Source organism: Vigna angularis, chromosome 1 (assembly GCF_016808095.1).
Source record: "Vigna angularis cultivar LongXiaoDou No.4 chromosome 1, ASM1680809v1, whole genome shotgun sequence".
Classification (NCBI taxonomy): domain Eukaryota; kingdom Viridiplantae; phylum Streptophyta; class Magnoliopsida; order Fabales; family Fabaceae; genus Vigna; species Vigna angularis.
In genome coordinates, this window is record NC_068970.1 from 59,433,415 (window position 1) to 59,455,595 (window position 22,181).

At 33.8% G+C, this 22,181-nt stretch overlaps 2 protein-coding genes and 1 non-coding gene across 3 annotated transcripts; all 3 read left to right on the top strand.

The window, feature by feature from the left end:
* Positions 1–966: 966 nt before the first annotated feature.
* LOC108345545 (callose synthase 5) lies at positions 967–16,918 on the top strand. Its single transcript, XM_052872874.1, is given in 42 exon segments — positions 967–1,141; positions 1,239–1,339; positions 2,402–2,523; positions 2,596–2,692; positions 2,799–2,909; positions 2,994–3,122; positions 3,213–3,305; positions 3,501–3,592; positions 3,673–3,799; positions 3,933–4,070; positions 4,181–4,257; positions 4,344–4,422; positions 4,498–4,623; positions 4,707–4,821; positions 5,592–5,926; positions 7,694–7,746; positions 7,846–7,906; positions 8,002–8,083; positions 8,151–8,200; positions 8,304–8,390; positions 8,924–9,046; positions 9,128–9,310; positions 9,313–9,414; positions 9,486–9,646; positions 10,156–10,279; positions 10,766–10,857; positions 10,948–11,065; positions 11,135–11,286; positions 11,609–11,718; positions 11,799–11,924; positions 12,000–12,068; positions 12,455–12,644; positions 12,739–12,850; positions 12,934–13,053; positions 13,139–13,254; positions 13,329–13,412; positions 13,734–13,902; positions 13,904–14,152; positions 14,452–15,249; positions 15,504–15,554; positions 15,667–15,852; positions 16,261–16,918. Coding segments are annotated over 42 exon segments (5,916 nt in total). The 3' UTR covers positions 16,492–16,918.
* On the top strand, positions 11,997–12,077 carry LOC128195077 (small nucleolar RNA J33). Its single transcript, XR_008246650.1, has one exon. It is a non-coding gene; the product is annotated as a small nucleolar RNA J33 (small nucleolar RNA).
* A 2,454-nt stretch (positions 16,919–19,372) lies between the features above and the next one.
* On the top strand, positions 19,373–20,662 carry LOC108336005 (60S acidic ribosomal protein P0). The gene is made up of 3 exons (XM_017572283.2): positions 19,373–19,928; positions 20,056–20,124; positions 20,269–20,662. Exons 1-3 carry the CDS (start codon positions 19,683–19,685, stop codon positions 20,518–20,520), a joined length of 567 nt encoding a protein of 188 aa, XP_017427772.1. The 5' UTR covers positions 19,373–19,682; the 3' UTR covers positions 20,521–20,662.
* Positions 20,663–22,181: the final 1,519 nt, after the last annotated feature.

The following is a 22,181-nucleotide window of genomic DNA, read 5'->3' on the forward strand; positions in this document are numbered from 1 at the left end:
ACTGCAATACAAATTGTTATACATTTCAGTCATATACAAAAACAAAACTGAAATTGAAGAAAAAAATATAAACATAAAACAAAATGGTCTCAAAATTATGTGCTATTTCTTGTTTCGTTAATAATAATAATAATAATAATAATATCTTATAACTCATTAAATATAAATATAAATGTAATACTAATTGAAATAGTATAGACAATTGAACAAAATAATTTATAAAGAGAATATTAAAACAAATAACCCAATGACTGAATCTACTATAACAACAGATTGAAGAAATATATTTTATAGTTTGGAGTCATCTATGTAATTTTTCATAAACTTTTATTTCACAAAATTAGGTTTAAATAAAATAAAAAATAGTTTGACCGCATCACATAAACTATCCGTCCACATGTTTTAATCCAAACCGTACAGGTAGCAGATGGCATGTAATCTACAGTAGGGTTGATGAATTGGTGACGAGAAGAGGAAAACGGACTTCCATTCAAATTCCATTCTCTTTCCTTCTATTCTTTCAGTCCCTCTCGTCACTTTTTCTTCTTTTCTCTTACCCTTAACAACCGGAAACTATGTTCTTCCAGACATTCTCACTCCCGCATTATCCTATCATATATATACTTCTAGATCATTCTTTCGCTCATTTTTTTCTTTCTTTCGATCTTGACCTTAATTTCTGCTTCTCTCACTTCTCAATTCCTTCTATTCACAATGCTCATTGATGCCACACCCTACACCACCGTCATCTGAGATCCAAGATTTCGATTCTTTAATCTCCGGCATTACGGAACAGGTACGAGTGTTGAATTACATCTCACCGTTATTACTGGTTATACACAAAAGAAAATCTTAATGTGTAGATTAAAACATATTGTACATTAAATGGTATTAAATATGTTAATTAATGTTTTAACAATGAATGAGAGGTGAAATGTGTGTGTAGACAGGCGGTGGAGAGAAACAATGGCGAGTTCGGATTATACACTGAATCGGCGTCCATCAAGAAGCGCCGCAACCACGACATTTTCTTCTGAGGTATTCGACAACGAAGTTGTGCCCTCATCACTCGCCTCCATCTCGCCAATTCTCAGAGTCGCCAATGAGATAGAGAGCGAGCGTCCTAGGGTTGCTTATCTCTGTATGAATGAATAATCAACCATAGCTTTGTGATTATTATTCTTATCAGCATAATTAATTGTTGCAAAATTAAACCATATATATATAAATATGTGCAGGTCGGTTCTATGCTTTTGAGAAAGCGCATAGGCTGGACCAGAGTTCCAGCGGGCGTGGTGTTAGGCAGTTTAAGACCTTGTTGTTACAACGATTGGAGAGGGTAAGTTCTCATGCAGGAATAAATGCAATGTTACTTAATACTACTTCTGGTTATAAATTATCAGTAGAGTGTTCAGATATCTTTTTAGTATATATAGTTTTGCTAATATTACCATAATTTGCTATATTATACAATTACATTACATTATTTTTTAGATTTCTGAGAAGTTAAAATATAAATATACATCGAAGTGTATGAGAGAGAGTTTATAAGATCTACAAAAGACTAACTAAATTTCTCACGACAAAGTTCACTATATAGTTTTACAAATCAGAATCATAATTGTTATATTACATTATGCTATTTTATTATATTACATTGTATATTATTTTTTGGAAAAATTTACAAAATAAATATGTAATAAAGTGTAAATATTTTATCATATAATAAATAAAATATATATATATATATATATATATTGTATTTTTTTTAATTTAATTATAGATAGTTTCTATTTAATTTTTAGGTGATTTTAGTTTATTTAATTTTAAAAAAATAATTAAATTAAAAAATACTTAAACATAAAAACAGTTAAAATTAAAAAGTAAAAAATGAAATTGAAAAAAAAATATAAAAATCACAAAGATGATTCCTCTTTATGTAATAATAATATAGATGTAATAGTATAGATACTGAATCATAAACTCAAATATATGATAAGTTCATTGTTTTTTATAATTATTACATAATATGTTAATAATCTTTTATAAGAAATTGACATGTCAAATGCTTCGATTCCATGTCGGAATGATTAAACTTAAAATAAGAATTTGTAAATAAATATTTAAAATAATTAATTATTTACAAATTTTTATTCTAAAAATTGGAATTTTAGAATATAAAAACATATAATTGTTTTGAAACAGAAAATTGATGACTTAATTTTTATATATTAAAGATATCATAAAAATAGAATTTTCACTAAATTATAAATTTACTATAAAAGCATAAAAGTTATACTTTTTAAGAATTTTTTTAGTATAATATAGTTACAAAATAAATAGTTGATAAATAAATACTTATTATCGTTATTACGTTCCAAATTTAACTTTTGTGGAATAGGACAATCCAAAAAGTCTTGCTTCGCGGGTTAAGAAGACGGATGCAAGAGAAATTCAGTCCTATTATCAGCAATACTACGATCATTATGTCAGAACTCTCGATCAGAAGGAGCAAGCAGACAGGTAAATGCATGAAGTTTTACAATTGCTATGAAGAATTCCCTCGCTGACCTTGAAATCGGAATTCACTTGCAGAGCCCAACTCAGCAAAGCTTACCAGACTGCTGGGGTTCTATTTGAAGTGCTCTGTGCGGTAAATAAGACTGAGAAGGTAGAAGAAGTTGCTCCTGAGGTTAGTATCGGTTCTAAACCCTTTATTTTTCTACTCTGTTCTGTTGTAACAATAGGTGTTTTATTTTGCTGTGTTCTCCTTTTCAATATTCAATTTGTATGCCCAGATTATTGCCGCAGCAAGAGATGTCCAGGAGAAGACGGAGATTTATACGCCTTATAATATTCTTCCTCTGGATGCTGCTGGGGCTTCCGTGCCAATAATGCAATTTGAAGAGGTTTTGTGCCTCAAGATATTGATATGGAGTATTTGTGTTTTATTTGACATTGCACTGACTTTTTTTGGCTTTCTTTTTCACTAGATCAAGGCTTCTGTCTCTGCACTTTGGAACACTCGTGGCTTGAACTGGCCTAATTCATCTGGGCTACAGAGGCAGAAAACTGAAGATTTAGACTTGCTTGATTGGCTTAAAGCTATATTTGGTTTTCAGGTATGTACAAACAGAATGAGAAGATTTGTGATTGACTAGATTGTTGTTTGACCTACTTAAATTTTTAATGTGTTTGATTTGTGGACACAGAGGGATAATGTCAGGAATCAGAGGGAGCATCTGGTTTTGCTTCTTGCTAACACTCATATAAGGCTACATCCTAAACCCGAGCCTTTCAACCTGGCATGTACCTGTCTCTCAATTTTTCTATTTAGGCATAGCGTAATGGACTAAACAAAGATAATCTATAATCAAGAAAACTATTGCCAATATACATTATCGTGTTTTTTATCTATATCTGTCAGTCACAGTACTCTACTCTACTTCTGGCCAGAAGTTATATTTGTTTTCATTTGTTTTTTGGTTTTATCTATTCAGCTGGATGATCGTGCTATAGATTCAGTGACGAAAAACCTTTTTAAGAATTACAAAATGTGGTGCAAATTCCTAGGACGAAAACACAGCTTACGGTGAGAAATAACAATATCAGCATTAATGATTAAATTCAAATATTTTTCTCAAAAAATGCTTATGGTGTTTTTTCAAACAGACTTCCTCAAGGTCAGCAAGAGACACAGCAACGGAAGTTGCTTTATATGGGGTTGTATCTTCTGATATGGGGTGAAGCATCCAACGTTCGCTTCATGCCCGAGTGTCTGTGCTACATATTTCACAACGTGAGTATACTTTCCATGCGATCCATAATATCTTGTGGTATAGGGCTTTTTCAAATGCAATGTAGTTGTTTTTCCTTTAGTCCTTTTTAATTTATTAGTAACTTTTGCCAATAATGGCCAACTATAACCTCAGATGGCATATGAACTCCACGGTTTATTGGCTGGAAATGTCAGTATTGTTACTGGTGAGAATATCAAGCCTTCCTATGGTAGTGATGACGAGGCTTTCCTGTGCAAGGTTATAACTCCTTTGTACCGAGTGATTGAAAAGGTAAGATTTTGTCTCTCATGACATCATCGTAAAACTTCAGGTAACTTCAGGTACCTATGATTCCTGTACAATGATTTGTGTAGAGATATTAATCATGTTGATTAATCTAGGAAGCCAAGAAGAGTCGACATGGAAAGGCTCCACTCTCAGCATGGTGCAACTACGATGATCTAAATGAGTATTTCTGGTTGTTTTTCTTTAGAATCTTATCACTAAAATTGACTTTGTTGGTTTGCTTAATCTCTAATTTACAATATCTATTTTTCGTTGCAGGTCATCTGATTGCTTTTCTCTTGGATGGCCCATGCGTGATGATGGTGAATTCTTTAAATCAACTAGTGATTTGGCACAGGTATCCACATCAAAAGAAGCTACTGGCATGATTGTCATGTAATTATTTTCAGTATTTATATAACTTTCTTACCAGGGAAGAAAGGGTGCTCCAAGAAAATTTGGAAAAACTGTCAAATCAAATTTTGTTGAGACACGATCATTCTGGCACATCTTCCGCAGCTTTGATCGTCTGTGGACATTTTTTATACTGGGTTTGCAGGTATTTATTTCAAGCAAAGAAAATGCAAATATCTATTGTTCACCCCTTATTTGTGGTTATTGGCTTGAACATTTACATTGCAGGTGATATTCATTATTGCTTGGGAAGGGATTACACTGTCGAATATATTTCGGAGGGAAGTTTTATATTATCTCTCAAGCATATTCATCACAGCATCCATTCTGCGCTTGCTTCAAAGTATGATATGTCAACTTAATTTGCTCTCTATAATGTTGACTTATCACTAGTAGCAAGATCACTCTACCATCAGGATTTCTAGTAGCAAGATCATATATTGGTTGTTTTTTATTTTTTTTCCTAGTTGTTCAAAAGATTGGCATGTTATTTTTAGGAAATTGCATGAAAATGTCACGAGCAATACAAACTTCATAAGTCATATCAGAAGCAAGACAGTGATGAATTATATTTTATTGTAATTTTTGGTATGACTATTTCCTCCTCATTAAATAAATGATGCTTGGCCTCTATTTCCCAGTTAGGCAAATCAGGTGCAAGAGTTGTTCCCAGCACGTTATACCCATGAGTTTTCAAGATTTTTGTTTAGAAAATAATTCAGTAAGGACAATTTATATAAGATCAATAGGCCACTTCCCTTGAGGATTAACATCTATCCCAAGTTATTTGGTGTGTAACACCCCAATTGTTGAGATGTCTCAAACTTTTTTTCTTATTTCTTTGAAAAATTGTTTTCTTCTACCTTGATGCTTATTTCACCATTCTTATCTTGTTAATTCATTTACCCAATTTGTATAATACTGCAGTTAATAATGATTCTTTCTAAAAACAGACTATAAGTGTTATTTTCTACACCATTTATCCTTCGTTTCTAAGTATTGAAGTAGACCCGAGTTTTGTAATATTTTCATCCCATTTTTTATTGTCCTTTTTGTCTTCTTCCTTGATTATGGAAATTTACTATCGTTTCTTTTCCTCTTTATATTATTTAGGTATCTTGGACCTGATCCTGAACTTTCCAGGCTATCATCGATGCAAATTCATTGATGTGCTAAGAAATATTCTTAAAGTCTTCGTCACTCTTTTTTGGGTTATCATTCTCCCACTCTTCTATGTTAATTCCTTCAAGGGTGCACCTGCGGGTCTGAAGCAGTTGCTTCCCTTTTTCAATCAAATAAAAGGCATTCCACCACTTTACATAATGGCTGTTATATTATATTTGCTTCCAAATTTACTGGCTGCTATTCTGTTTCTTTTCCCAATGTTAAGGCGTTGGATTGAAAACTCAGACTGGCGCATAGTTAGATTCTTCTTGTGGTGGTCTCAGGTACTCACGTGTCTTATAAACTTGCAACTTTAAGTATTTCTCTTCATGGTTTTAAGCTATATGACTCTGTTGGTTAAGAGCTTCTTACCGTTTGATTATTGTTTATTCTGAAAGTATTGCAAATTTTAGGGAACATTTGTTTTGGTTAATTCAATTTAAATTGATATGACTAATATATGTGAGTTGAAAGCCGAAGGGGATATAGCTAAAGCCTGTAGTTCCTAAGCAAACTACATACGTACATCGTACACAATTTGCTAGGAGTCTCACATTGGGTGTATATTTGATGTAGTACTTCAAGCCTTGAGGTTCTCCCATCTAATGGACTAGTCTTTTTGGTTGGACTCTCTTTTTATGCTTCAGTCTTAATAGGTGTCTTCGTTGAGAATTGGGCTATGCAAAGAGTCACCTATAGGCTGAATTAAGGTGTATCTAAATACTCAAATGGTGAGTGATGCCCTCGGTAGAATGAAAATTGTTGCATACAATGTTAGGAGTCCCATTAAGTAGTTTTTTCTTCTTTTTTTAACTTTTCATAATTATTTTATTTGATAAGTATTTGACTATAAAATGCACTAGCTTTCTATAAGATGTAATTTTATCTACCCTATAGTTGAATTGTAAGAATCCATCACGTTATTTATTTGTCTGATTTTAATCAAGGAATAAGCATATATTACATTGATGTTAATGCAAATCAACGAGTACAAAACAATTTTTGGAGTAACATAAATTTTATTGCTGTTGATGTACATAGAAACTCTTTGAATTTGGCCTATCTTATGCCACAAAGACCTGTCAAAACTTTTTTAGTTCTTTGTAAGCCATATTTCTAGTTTATGTGAGAGTAAATACTATCTACCCTTGAGACTACTACTAAGGCAAATGCCAAAGAGGCTACAACTTGCACGAGCTAAGAGTGACAACAACTAAGACGACTTTGCAATGCTTGCTCTCACTCCTAGGGCTTCTAGTCTCGAGCATGGCACTACAAGTGGCCTGACAGTGGATCTAAGATAAACTTGATACTATATTAGAATTTTGTAAGGTGAGAATTGTCCCAGTTTTGTGTAGTGGTATCTTTAGGAACTACTCAATGTAGAACTGAACACTATCCTTGGGGTTACAATTGAGCAAGTCCAAAGAGGTCACAATTAAAGCGAGTAAGGGGTATGCACAACTAAGGTGGCCACAAGAACTTTCTATATAATAATTGGTTCTGTCAAAAACTCATTCAATAAAAAGCTACTCCGTGTTGTAACTTTTACTTTGGCTTTCATCTCTTATTTTATTCATTCTACAGCCACAAAGACAAGTAAAACATTAAACTTTCATAGTTTGGTGGTTTACTTTGTCTGATCACAATTTTCTTCTACCTTTGTCTTACACCAGATCCAATTCATCTCTTTTATTCATTCTACACCCATGGAGACAAGTAAGACATCAAACGCTTATAGTTTGATAGTTTACTGTCTTTTTATAATTTTCTTGCACTTGCTTAGGAATCCATCTCAGCTATCTTTTGGTGGCAACATACTTAATGAGTTCTCATAAATATTTAAAAAGAATAGCTATAATATATCTTTCTGTTACAGTATCTTGAGGTGTCTGGGCACAATGTTAAAGTTAGAAATTTTATACTTAGTGCACAATTTGCCCATAGAGTTGACTCTTTTCTATAAATGACCATTATTCTATTACATGCATAATTTGCATTCTTTGTGTAATATTTTCCCATTTTATAAGTGATCATTTCTCCCCATGCAGCCAAGCATCTATGTTGGAAGAGGAATGCATGAAAGTCAATTTACTCTTCTGAAGTATGATTTACATAGCACTGTGTTAACAATATATTTTTTATTTCCTTCATTTATTGTTTGAATATACTTCCATCATCTAAAATATTTCTTGACTTTCAGGTACACTATATTCTGGGTGTTGCTTTTGACTTGCAAATTTTTATTCAGTTATTTTGTCCAGGTATATCTTGTAACTAGTAAGTTACAAGTTTGTACCTAATAAGTTAGCTTTGTAAATTTATCGAGCATCTTTGTAACTGCTGTATCTATCTTCAGATTAAACCTCTAGTTAGACCAACAAAGGACATAATGAGCATTCGGCGTGTCGATTTTGAATGGCATGAATTTTTTCCCACCGGTAGTGTCTTTTCCTTCATGGCTTGCACTGTTGTTTGCTTTTATTGATGATCTAATATTTTATGCAGCTCGAAATAACTATGGGGCAATAATTGCACTCTGGACCCCTGTAATTTTGGTGTGTATATTATATATGCTGGTTATGTTTTCATGTATGATTGTTTTCTCTTGTACAGTCATTTCAGTGTATTCACATCTCATTATTTACATCTTCAATTCAGGTTTATTTCATGGACACTCAAATCTGGTATGCAATCTTCTCAACTTTGTACGGAGGTGCTGTTGGAGCCTTTGATCGTCTAGGAGAGGTCATCATAATTTTTATTTGATTTTTTGCTTGTCATGTCCAAAAAGAACTTGCCATCCATTTTCCTATTAACTCTAAATTTTTGTAAAACACACGCACATAGCCTAGGGAAATTCAAACCTATTTAATCAAATTAAGAAATTTATAGGATCCTTTTATATGCAAAGTACTGGATCCTCATTTATTATATTTCTATATACCAGAAATGATAGCAACACACTTTTCAATAACTCTTTAAGTTTTAGCATATTCTTTATTGTTTTCTTAAATTTAAATAATTAAGAAGACCCTTTAAATAAGGAACTCACATAATCTTGTACGTCCCAATAAATTTAAATCAGTATTATAGTGTCTGAAATAATGTGTTAGTAGCATTTCCCTTGTATCAAATTATGAAGTCTTCAATTTGTAACTAAATCAGAATTTCTTTTACATTTAAAGGGTAAACTTGGGATCGGATTACTTCTGTGGATTTAGAGATTAAAGTAGTCTATCATATTTACAATTAACTAATGTTATAATTTGATTCCATAGATACACACCCTGGTCATGCTAAGATCCCGGTTTCTGTCATTGCCTGGTGCATTCAACACATGCTTGGTTCCTTCTGATAAGAAACAAAAAGAGAGATTCTCTTTCTCAAAGAAATTCGCTGAGGTTGATAGCACATTTTCTTTTCTAAGTACATTAAATGTATTGCATCAATTCATCTTCACTTTAGTTTCCGTGCTTGTATAGATTTCTGCAAACAAAAGAAGCGAAGCTGCCAAATTTGCCCAAATATGGAATGAGATTATTTGTTGTTTCCGTGAGGAAGATCTCATAAGTGATAGGAAAGGACCTCAGTCTATCTTGCTCTCTATCCTAGATTATATGCTTCCAAGTCCCTCTTTTTTGCCCATCACCTATTTAGGACTAAACTATCTTTGCATGACTCCAGGGAGATGGATCTTCTGCTAGTTCCTTACTCATTGGGTCATTGTCTGAAAATAATTCAGTGGCCGCCATTTTTGCTTACAGGGAAGGTAGGTTAATATCATTCAATATTCATACGTTTATTACCAGTTTCTGTGATTGACACTGTAAAACTTTACAGATTACTGTGGCACTGGATATTGCAACTCAGTTTCGAGGGAGGGACTCTGACCTTTGGAAGCGCATATGTGCAGATGAATATATGAAATGTTCTGTGATTGAATGCTACGAATCCTTTAAACATTTTCTACAGGATTTGGTGATAGGGGAAACTGAAAAAAGGTATCCTTTTGGCATCTTGTGTTGTTGCGTTTGAATTGAGTTTAGACTTCATGCCAGATGCCATTCAAGATTAATGGATTAACTTCGTTTTTAGTGCTACAGACTAGACTCAATTTCATTAATCTTCTATCCTTCTTAGATATGTTTTTGGACAAAGACTTCAAAATGGTTCTTGCAGTCTATCAGTCCTTTAGAATTTCATGCATAGCTATTACAGTTAGATGTTTTTATCTTTTTCCTTTTTTTAATCTAGCAATATTTTATTTATATTCACGAGCTACTTGACAACACTGTAAATAAATGAACAAAGGAACATTTAGCCACTAACTTGCCTAATCAACATTAGTTTTAGCCAACATTAATTCATAATTTCGTATTGAAGTACAGATGAAATTTCTTATCAGCCGTTTGCTGTTTCTTAAGAAGCACATATAATTGAACTATCGAAGCTGTGAATTTAATTTAATTAAATTCTTATCAGTATTTCTGAATCAATTGTGACGAACCAGAATAATTTCCATCATCATTAAAGAAGTCGAGAGCAACATCTCAAAGAATACTCTTCTTACAAACTTCCGTATGGCCTATTTACCTTCCCTTTGTAAGAAGTACGTGGAACTTGTGGAATTTTTGGTGAGTCATTCAAAACAAAACTAAATATATTTGTAGTTCATATTCTTAAATGCTGCCTTGTCATAAAGGCTTGATTATGTTTTAAATAAATTAGAAATTTGATAAAATATTTTTTATTTTTGTCTATGTATCCTCCTATTTGATTTTTTTTCCATTAACAAGATTGCCACTACTTTCGTCTTCCTATCTTTAACTCGCCAATCAACCTGCACTTTCCCTCTTCAAGATTGAGTTGACCAGCAAATTGGAGGTGATTGGAGAGGGAATGGAGCAAGTTTATCCGCAAGTTCAAGATAGAAAGATGGAAGTACCGACCATGTCATCCCACAGATGCAAAAGTCAAATGGTTAGATACATATACAACAAAAAAGAATATCATAGGCATTTGAAATTTTTTAATAGGAACTCAATAAATATCTAGATTTATTAGGTACTTGAAACTTAAATATTTAATCAGGAAACTCACGCACTGATTTCTTGTCACAGAAAAATGGAGATCCATCCCAGCAGGGTACTGTTGTGGTTTTGCTGCAAGACATGTTAGAAGTGGTTACCGACATGATGGTGAATGAAATCAGGTTTGACTTGAAAGCACTATTTTTGGAATATATTAATATATATTCATTGAAAATAATAATGCCTGATTTTTTATGTTTTATGTTCATCAGCGAATTGGCAGAACTTAATCAAAGTAGCAAGGACACTGGACAACAAATTTTTGCTGGTAGAGAGGGAAAACCCGCTATTCGTTTCCCACCTGTGGTTACAGCGCAATGGGAGGAACAGGTACTTAGTTTATATTCTTATTCAATGATCCAGGCTTCCGTAACCAATGAATCATTGTGGTTGTTTCAGATAAGACGTCTTTATCTACTCTTGACTGTGAAAGAATCTGCCGTTGATGTTCCAACAAACACCGAAGTACGAAGAAGGGTTACATTCTTTAGCAATTCATTGTTCATGGATATGCCACGTGCTCCTCGAGTACGTAAAATGCTCTCATTCAGGTGTGGTACAGATTCCTTAATTACATTACCACGAAGATATATATACCCATGTTATTCCATACAGATTATTAACTGCAGGAATATCATGTTTTTATTTTTCAAAATAAACTTTGCAAATTAAATGACAAAATTTTTTCTTCAGAGTTTGATAACTTCAACTATTGTAGGATTACTATCTTATACAGCAGATGCAAAATATACCCTTTTTAGTTATTTAAGATTTTTTTCTGAACAAATTTTTTATGCATAAAATTCAAAATGTGCAGCATTTTGAAGCTGTCCTGTCCGTATGTATTATAGCCTTTTTTGTCTCTTATTTCAGTGTCCTAACTCCATACTACAGTGAAGAGACTGTATATTCTAAGAATGACATTGAGTTTGAGAATGAAGATGGCGTGTCAATCATATATTACCTTCAGAAGATATTCCCTGGTTAGTAATAGCTAACAGTATAACTTGATTGTATGTTGATAGTAGAGAATGGACTGACTAAAATTTGGTAATGTTGCCAGACGAATGGAATAACTTCTTGGAGCGACTTGATTGTAAGAAAGATAGCGAGATATGGGAGAAAGATGAGAATATATTACATCTACGTCACTGGGCCTCATTAAGAGGACAAACTCTTTGTAGGACAGGTATATGCTGACTCCTTTTCCCCTTGCTTTAGGCTGGATTAGGTAGACTCTGATTTGTTTCCTCTTGTAATGTAGTTAGGGGAATGATGTACTACAGGCGGGCAATAAAGCTCCAAGCATTTCTTGATATGGCTTCTGAAAAAGGTAAGATCAAGTCCATTTATGGGATTTTTTGCGATTCATAATTTTTTATGACATTTGGCCTTAGAGTCTTTTCTTATTTATACATACCTTCAACTGTAAACAAGCATTTCCTTGCTACTATACTAGTAAAATTACTTGTCATATATTAATCATGGCTTCTCAAATTGGTAAGATCATGGTCTTTTATGGGATTTTTTTGCGATTCATAGTTTTTTCTGACATTTGGCCTTAGTCTTTTCTTATTTATATATACCTTCAACTCTTAACAAGCATTTCCTTGCTAATATACCAGTAAAAATACTTGTCATATATTAATCAAGGGTGGCAGAAAAAAGAAAAGTTTTTATCAGCTAAGATGATAGCACGTTATTTTGTCTTGTGATCAGAGATACTTGACGGCTATAAAGCTATTGATGTTCCATCTGCGGAAGAAAAAGAGAGTAATAGATCCTTATATGCCAGTTTAGAGGCTATGGCTGACATGAAATTCACATACATTGCTACCTGTCAGAATTATGGGAATCAGAAGCGTAGTGGAGATCGCCGTGCAACTGATATCCTGAATCTGATGGTTAAGTATGTTCTTTTGTTAAATAAAATTTAAATTTATTAGCATATATTTTGCTTAGTTCACGTAATTTAAGAATCTAATTTGGTTCTTTATTTATAGCAATCCCTCACTGCGTGTTGCATATATTGATGAACTTGAAGAAAGAGAAGATGGACAAGTGCATAAAGTTTATTATTCTGTATTGGTCAAAGCTGTTGACAATCTTGACCAAGTAAATGCATATTAATGTCTGGAAAAAGGTGGTTAATTACTAGTGGTTACCTTAGAAATGATTGATTTTGTGTATCTTTGAAGGAAATATATCGAATAAAGCTTCCGGGAGCGGCAAAGTTAGGAGAAGGAAAGCCAGAAAATCAAAACCATGCTATCATTTTTACTAGAGGGGAAGCTCTTCAGACTATCGACATGAACCAGGTAAAATATTATAAAATGTGAAAGCTCAAACAAGTTACACAATGGTCAGTCCTGTTAAAATTGGTTTATTGGAAATTTTTTCTAGGATAATTACTTAGAAGAAGCTCTGAAAATGCGTAACCTTTTGGAAGAATTTAACGAGGATCATGGATTGCGCGCACCCACCATATTAGGTGTTCGTGAGCATATTTTCACTGGAAGGTTATGAATTGTTTTCTACTTAACCCTTTCCCGTGTTTAGACCCTGTACTACTTAATTTTATCACTTGTTACAGTGTCTCTTCCTTGGCCTGGTTTATGTCAAATCAAGAAACTAGCTTTGTCACAATTGGCCAAAGAGTTCTTGCTAGAACGCTAAAGTAAGTTTTTATTTGTTTTTTGGTTTCGTATGATACCGTTGACCTCCATAAATTAGGAAACGCCCAAGAAACGCATGACTAATTAAGGCAGCATTTTAATTTAAGATTGCAATGCATACAAGATATTTAGAACTAGTCTCAGGTTGACATATTCAAACCATAGCTGTTCTGAGTTTTGCTTACTGAATAGTTTTCTGCTTCTCCCCTCCTTAATTTTTTTGGAGACAATAGTATTTCAGGTGCTATTGCGAGAGATTTAAAATATTTACAATACAGAATACACATTTTCTACATGATGGATTTTTTTTTCCCATTCTGTAGGGTTCGATTCCACTATGGCCATCCAGATGTTTTTGATAGAATTTTCCATTTTACCCGTGGAGGATTCAGCAAGGCTTCTTGTGGCATCAACCTAAGCGAGGATATATTTGCTGGTAACATTGTTGATTCATTGTTTTTTGGCAGTGATATGATATTTCTACCTCTGCATCAATGCCTTTCCCTATACAGGATTCAACTCAACACTAAGACGTGGAAATGTTACTCATCATGAATACATTCAAGTTGGAAAGGGTAGAGATGTAGGGCTCAATCAAATCTCTCTTTTTGAAGCAAAAGTGGCCTGTGGTAATGGAGAGCAGACAATAAGCAGGGATATCTACCGACTGGGGCATCGATTTGACTTTTTCCGAATGCTATCATTTTATTTTACAACTGTTGGATTTTATTTCAGCTCAATGGTAATGCTTAATGCTTCAGGATTAAGAAAAATAAATACTGAATATCTTTTAATTATATAGAAATCGATAAGGTTTATTGAGGAAAACTGTTATTATAATTTGCATAATAATTGTATAAAATAATGTCCAAGTGGATATGGAAATTTTTTGACAATTTGGTCACTTGACACTATGAGCTGGCATTTTCTACATGGAAGCTATATAATTGTCTTGATTAAATGTCTTTGGGGAGTTTTAACCTGCGTGCTTAATCATCTATTCCCGCATCTAGAACTAAAGCCTTCTTCGGCTGTTCACAGATGGTGGCCCTCACGGTTTATGCTTTCCTGTATGGCAAATTTTACCTGTCATTGAGTGGACTTGAGGCTGCTATAATTAAGTTAGCCAGGAAGAAGGGAGATGATCCATTAAAGGCAGCAATGGCTTCCCAGTCCCTTGTTCAAATTGGTATTCTGATGACTCTTCCCATGGTCATGGAAATTGGACTTGAGAGAGGGTTCAGAACTGCTCTAAGTGAGATCATAATAATGCACTTGCAGCTAGCACCCGTTTTCTTCACTTTCTCACTAGGAACTAAGATGCACTACTATGGGCGCACTCTCTTGCATGGTGGGGCAAAGTACAGAGCAACTGGGCGTGGTTTTGTTGTTCGTCATGAAAGGTTTGCGGAAAATTATAGGATGTATTCCAGGAGTCACTTTGTAAAAGGGATGGAGTTAGCTATTCTGCTTATATGTTATAGGCTTTATGGAGCAGCAACTCCTGATTCAGTATCATATGGCCTTCTCTCGTTATCAATGTGGTTCTTAGTGTGTTCGTGGTTGTTCGGTCCTTTTCTTTTTAATCCATCAGGATTTGAGTGGCAGAAGATAGTTGAGGATTGGGATGATTGGACAAAATGGATAAATAGTCATGGTGGTATTGGTGTTCCTTCGAACAAGAGCTGGGAATCATGGTGGAATGAGGAACAGCAGCATCTGCTGCACACTGCGCTCTGGGGGAAGATTTGTGAGGTCATTCTTGCCCTGCGTTTCTTTGTCTATCAGTATGGGATTGTGTATCATCTTCATGTAGCTAGATCTGATAAGAGCATCACGGTAAGTTTGCTCTCATATTTAAGTATACTTCACGTTTTCACATCAAACTTGTTTATCTTCTTCTCAGGGTGTGACTGCAAACACCTATCCATACTATATTCTAATATACGTTTTAGATGAAGAAGTTCCTTGCTCAGAAGATAATTTATTTGTTTATCACCCTCCCTGGGTAAACAAGAAAGAAAAAGAAATAAAAGGCACGGGTGTGTATAAGAATAAGATAATAACTTTCTAACATGCATTTTCTCTCTCAGGTTTACGGTCTGTCCTGGCTAGTGGTAGTAGTCGCCATAATCATCTTGAAGGTCGGTATTCAATGATAGGACGGTTCATTATGAGTTAAGGACTTTTCTTATGCTTGATCTTAATTATTATTCTATTAATTAATTGGTAGCAATTTTGCATCTGAAAATCCAGATAGTATCCTTGGGTAGAAAGACGTTCAGTGCAGATTTCCAACTGATGTTTCGTCTCCTCAAATTGTTTCTGTTTATTGGAATTGTTGTCATTCTCGTCTTAATGTTTACCCTACTGAGTCTCACAGTTGGTGACATCTTTGTGAGCATCCTAGCCTTTATGCCGACAGGTTGGGCATTTATACAGGTACTTCTTTAGTAGTCATTCCCTCTTGTTTTGATGTATATTTCTTTCATTTGATGATATTGAACATACAACTTGACCTTAATTGTGTCTGAAAACAATAGACCCGACAATACGTTAGGCCCTTATGGTGGTTTCTCTTGGTACTTGAGCTTTTAACAGCCATTACTCCAGGATGGTTTAATTAATTATCTTTGTCCCATAAATTTAGTTCACATGTACAGGAATTGACTAATTTACGAAAAAGAGCAATATTTCTTTATGTTATTATATCTCAAAATCTAGTAAATTAATTTTTCCTTCCTAGTTCATGCCATTATTAGAGAAGTTTCCCCCGTGATTTCTTTTTCTGTTATTTGTCAATGAAAAATTACATCTTTCTGATTTAGCTGGTGTGTTATATATGAGAAGATAGGTCAAGCATGCAAGACCATGGTGAAGGCAATTGGAATGTGGGGGTCTATAAAAGCGTTATCAAAAGGATATGAATACGTGATGGGAGTGATTATCTTTGCACCAGTGGCCATATTGGCTTGGTTCCCATTTGTATCAGAATTTCAAACTAGACTGCTATACAATCAAGCTTTCAGCCGAGGGCTCCAAATCCAGCGCATTCTGGCTGGTGGCAAGAAGAATAAATAAGACAACTAGATCCTTTTCAGTCATCTTGTTACAGAGTCTAGACGGAAGATGAGATGAATGTTGCTGCATACAAAAATAAAAATCAGCAATTATGATGTAGCAGACTGCATATGGAGACTGTACATAAGAACCATACTTTGATATAGTGTTGGATAATTTCATGAATTCTGAAGAGCATTGAGTTGGATCTTATAACGAAACAGATTAAACTCCAAGATTACCGGTTAGAGTCTTAGAGAAGCAAGAAGTGGCATGTTTGGCCATGAGTCACAGTCCCTACTGTCCGAAAGGAAGCTAGTCAGTTAATTCTTGAGTACTACCATGTGACATTTGGAATGAAAACAGCGGTAGTTACACATGTATGTCACAATTGGCTGAGACCATGTAGGCAATAGTGAAAATTTTAGAATAACTCTGACAGAAGGAATTACTAGTATATTGTTGGGCTCCATGTCAGATTTTACTGTCTTAGTTTCAGAAATGGAAATTAGGCAATGGTAAAATTGTTAGGATATTATTTTACGATTACGTAACTTTTTCCCTAATAGGTGAAATAAACCAAAATTCTGCGCTTCACCATGCATTGTACGCTTATAGATATAATACAATTTGCAAATGCGGGCAAAACAACAGTAGTAAAATAATATCTAAATGAAATCTTCGAAGAAAATATTATGATTTTTACGAGCCCCGTTATAATCTTCTTTCTCTATCACGAGCGTTGTGTTTTTCTTCTCGTGTTCTGTGTTTTTCTTTTTGGAAAATAATACTTTGACACGGAAGTTTTCTTATAAATTCATTTGGGTTTTTTTTTTACGTAATGGGTGCAGTTTTGTTGATAAATTACGTAAATATACATGTTTTAAAAAATTAACAGAATTTAGGGAAGTCGTGCATGGGAAAAACAAGTCGTGCTGATGACGATCTCACTGTGGACACAAGACCTAAACTGAAATACTAATTTCAATTTTTTTTATTTAAAATTAGAAGTCGAATTTGATGAACATCTTATGTTAAGTGATTGACTGAAGTCGTTAGTAGTGCTCACGATCGACATTCAATTTTGTATAGAAATTAGAAGTCGTTGTGATGGGACACAACTCCTGCAAAGCGGGCAACACAACTTTGGTATTGATTATAAACAGTGCACCTCAAACGATATCCAATTTTATATAATGTTCCTAATAATCGTTTCTATGGAATTAAAGGATCCAACTTGTTGCACTAAGCATCACGCGTGTTTGTGAACAACGTCTTCTGGCAGAACAAACCCTTTTGCCACGAGTTGATTCCAAGCACCATGCACATCACGGCTTTATTAAAGGTATACAACTTCATGCATTATTTGGTTTTATATACATAGTTATATTAATATTATTATATTTAATAATTATAGTTATCAGAATTATTGTTGGAATAGAAGTTTATTAATAGTTATAATAAAAAACTTTATAATTTCGTTTGATATTAATAATTATTGTTATTATTTTTATAATTAGTTATGTTAATTATTATTAGAATTAGTTATATTAATTATTATCACACCTAGAGCAGGAGTGCACTGGCACCATTGTTGAAAGCATTAGCTGTAGTTTTACGTTAATGGAACATGACTAATGAGGAATACTGTATATGACAGTTTTCTGAACAGTCAGGGCAGAAGTTCAACTTATTTTATATTTATGTTGTAGACAACAGCGAGCGTGTAGAGTTCAAACAAGATTCCTACGTTTTCTGTTTAAGTCAGAGTGTTATTACAGTTACATATCCCATATCTCCTTGAGCGTTATTTCTGTAAATGTTTAAGAAGATGGCTTCAACCTATGAAGAAACACTTATTAGAGACATTATATAAAATTGGAAGTCGTTATATACACCCCTTGTGAACATGCTCCCTAGTTCCTGCATATAAATATATCTAGTTTGACAACACTAAAGGACAACACTAAAGATAATGTTCGCAATGCTCCATTGTTGTAATGGATGCTGATCACTTCACTCTTTCTATCACTTGACTGCACCACCACTAAAAAAAATGACCTCGTGAGCTTCGAACAATTCTAAACTTTATTGCATATTTCTACAACATGGATCATTTCGTCCCAGAAAAACATTGATTTGCATTTTGCATATGAGCACTAAGTAGTTTCTAGAGTGGGGATCAAATTCTTTTAACGACAAAACTTAATTGCAAAACAATTATATTATAAAAGTTAAGGAATTTACGCTTAAACCTGTAACATTGGATTTTATACTAGAACTAAATCTCTTCTAAGAAAAAACCACCATACATTGCACATGACAAAGCTACATGGAATCCACGGTTTTGTTTGCTTCTTGCTTTTTCTTCGGGGCAAGGTAGAATAAACTAATCACTAATTAACACCTCTAACTAATCAGGTCATAGTCAAAATTATCAAAATCAGTGACCAAACTGGGAAATGATGATTGGATGAAATGAAAAAGGGCACGTACGTTAATATGAAGTTGGACTGGTCATAAATGGTACTCTGCATGAGAAGTACTCTACATAATAGACCGTAGAGGGTTAATTACAAGCCAAAAACATGAAATACAAGGTAAAATCTAAGGTTTTCATGGACAAATTAAATACGCAAGTAAGAAATATTGTTTATTCTATACATTGATTCCATAGAATTGAATTCAGATCTAAACTTAAACCAATATATTATACTCTTATCATATATACTTCAATTAATCATATGTTAAGCAGTGCTGGTTACAACAAACACTAGTTCAGTTCTTGTGTCCTTCTAAAAATATTCAAAAAGAAAAAAGACACAAAATTTTAATTATATTTTTAATGAGAAGTAATTTGAAGATTATAAACTTTATAGGGGTGCTGGAAGAAAAATATGGGGTGGAGGAAGAGGCCGCCTAAACTTTTAGGTTAGAAAAAAATTCCAGCCCATTAAAGAAAACCCTAGAGCTGTCACCCATCACCCCTCACGAAGAGACTCGTAGAGAGGTCAGGGTCGAGGCCACCACCGCCGGGTACGTTGATGTAGCGAGAGTTTCCGGTAATAGAGACGCCGCCGAGAGAGGTGCTGCCGTCGTGAGGTTTGTCCGCTTGTTCTCCCTCACCACTGAGAGGGATTGAATCGCAAGGCCGCGAGAGAAGCACCGCCGCGAGCCCACTCGTTTTTCTATAGCTACAGTGATCAACAACAATGGCGGGGAAACTGGCAAAGGCAGCTTATGATGCAAAGATGTTGAAGCTTCTGAGAGAGTACAGTCAGGTGCTGGTGGTTTCATCTGACAATGTGGGTTCAAATCAGCTTCAGGGCATACGAAGGGGACTCCATGCTGATTCAGTTGTGGTGATGGGAAAGAACTCCCTGATGAAACGCTCTATCATCTTGGATGCTCAGAAGACTGGCAACAAGGCCTTCCTTAACCTTGTCCCCCTTCTTGTGGTAACTTTACTTCCTTCTTTTGGTGTGTCTTGTACCACAAAATCATTTTTATAATAGTAGTAAAAGTGAAGCAATTTCGTTAAATTTTGAAGACAGTTTTAATGTTTTAGTTTGTTTCCTTAATCAGGGAAATGTGGCATTAATTTTCACCAAAGGCGACATAAGGGAGGTCAGCGAACAGATTGCCAAGTACAAGGTCAAGTAACATGTTTTTGTTTATTTTATGTTCACATTAATATTATTAGTCATTTGCAGATTTGGAAGATTTGCTTCTTTATAAGGAACTTATTTGAAGGTTTCTTGATCAAAAGCCTTATATTTTCACTATCTATTTCTGCAGGTTGTTCAACCTATTCTAATGTGTCCCAAGTATATGTCACATGACACATACCAGAATTGTTCCTATATGCAATCCGGGCAGTTACCTTTGGGCCTTACATGTTGTAATCAGCAGCAGTCTTCGCAGGTTTCTGAGCCTTTTCTTGTATGCTCAAAATTCCAGCCACACCAACATTGTTTCATGATGAGATCAAGGCAGTTCTTGATGACAAGTATATGGTCTCCTTTTCTCCTTTTGGCTGGCAACTTGTGACATCGAAGTATTTTGATTAGGATCACATGGTTTGTATTACTCCTTCCTTTTTGTGCTGTTGGCTTTCAAACTCTATTTAGTTCTCCCCTTTCAGGGGATGATGGAAAATGAAATGATTTTGATCAGGGTTTCAATTTGATCACTGACATTTCTGTACAAGTAGATTTTTAGTTCACCCAGAAATTTTATCTTCTTTTTGAATAAGAATATGACAACATATTTGTTATCTAATTTATCTACTAAGTACAGCTTCTTGTGACAGTCTATAAACCTCTCTATTTTCACAATTTCAGAATCTTTTATTTGATTTTTATTATGTTGATTTCTCATCATGATCTCATCCTTTCAATTCACAGATGTTACGAGTTGGATCATTTTAATCTATTACATTGATTTCATTAACAGTGATACATTTTAATATAATTTTTAATTCACATAAAAAAGTATATACATATATGTATGTATATATGTATATTGCATATAATGATAATTTTTACAAAATATAATAAGATACTTGTCCTTTACCTATTGATTCTTAACACAATTCATTTTGAATAAAATGTTTATCAATTATTGACATAAAGTCCAATCAATTTATTATAAATTCAAGATTTATGATTCTTTTCCACAAACTAATTATTTGTATATTTACACATTGTTTGATTAAAAATTAATGTTTACTTTATTAAATCCAATTATTATAATCTAATTTAATGAAAGTTTTAAATTTATTGAGATTTTAGGTAGACAAACTAAGTCAAATTTATACAATATAAAATATTAATGATATATTTTATATAAAAAATACAGTACCATTTTATAGAGTTTCTTTAAAAAAGAAAAGTTATTTTAACTTAGTACGAATTTGAATTTTCAATTTCTGTGTATCCTTAACATTAACTTTTGTCATGAAGAGAGACCATATACAGGGAAAAAAATTAGAAATTCAAAATTCAACAAAATCCTATTAAAGCATTCAAGAAATATTTTATCATCTCTTTAACATTTTTTTAATGGGTTTTTTAATCTTGTTTGTTAATAGTTGTCTAAATTGAACATCCTCTGACAATTGATTATTATTCCTAACATTATCTGGGGATAACTTTTTAATACTTATTATACACAATTCCACATTTGGATAATGATTTGTTGGCTTAATACTTCTTTTGGTCCCTCTTTAGGGAGATAATGTTTAAGTCCGTCCTACCTTTTTTAAAAAGTTTAATGTCTTTCTAATTTGTAAAAAAAGTGTATAATTAAATTCTTTTTTGTCACGGCGTTAAAAATTTAACGATCCAGCTGACAGCATGGAGTGATCTTTGCAACGTGGCTGTTTAGGTTCATAACGTGGCAGTGACAGTGATTTTCATTAAAGTTCACGTGGCAGTGGTAGTGATTTTCATTAAGAGAGGTTAGGGTTTTGTTTCCTCCCAATTGGTCTTCAAGGTTTGGGAAGTGTTTGGGGAGACATAGGAATGACTTCCCAAGGGTGTTCTTCGTTTTTGAAAAGTTGGGCCAAAGGATCTTCTCGTTCGTCCCACGATGGTGCTTGTAGAGGAAACCAAAGGGTTTGGTTTCCTCCCATGATTTTTACCACTGGATGGAATCAATGTTTAAACTATGTTTGGATGATTTTGTGTCGAGTTGGAGAAGAAAGTAGA

What these genes read in the sequence shown, in the direction of transcription:
- LOC108336005 (XM_017572283.2), top strand. Translation starts at nt 19,683, where the DNA reads ATGGCGGGGAAACTGGCAAAGGCAGCTTATGATGCAAAGATGTTGAAG. An exon ending in ACCTTGTCCCCCTTCTTGTG is followed by an intron (nt 19,929 to 20,055) that starts GTAACTTTACTT and finishes TTCCTTAATCAG; the next exon opens with GGAAATGTGGCATTAATTTT. An exon ending in AACAGATTGCCAAGTACAAG is followed by an intron (nt 20,125 to 20,268) that starts GTCAAGTAACAT and finishes CTATTTCTGCAG; the next exon opens with GTTGTTCAACCTATTCTAAT.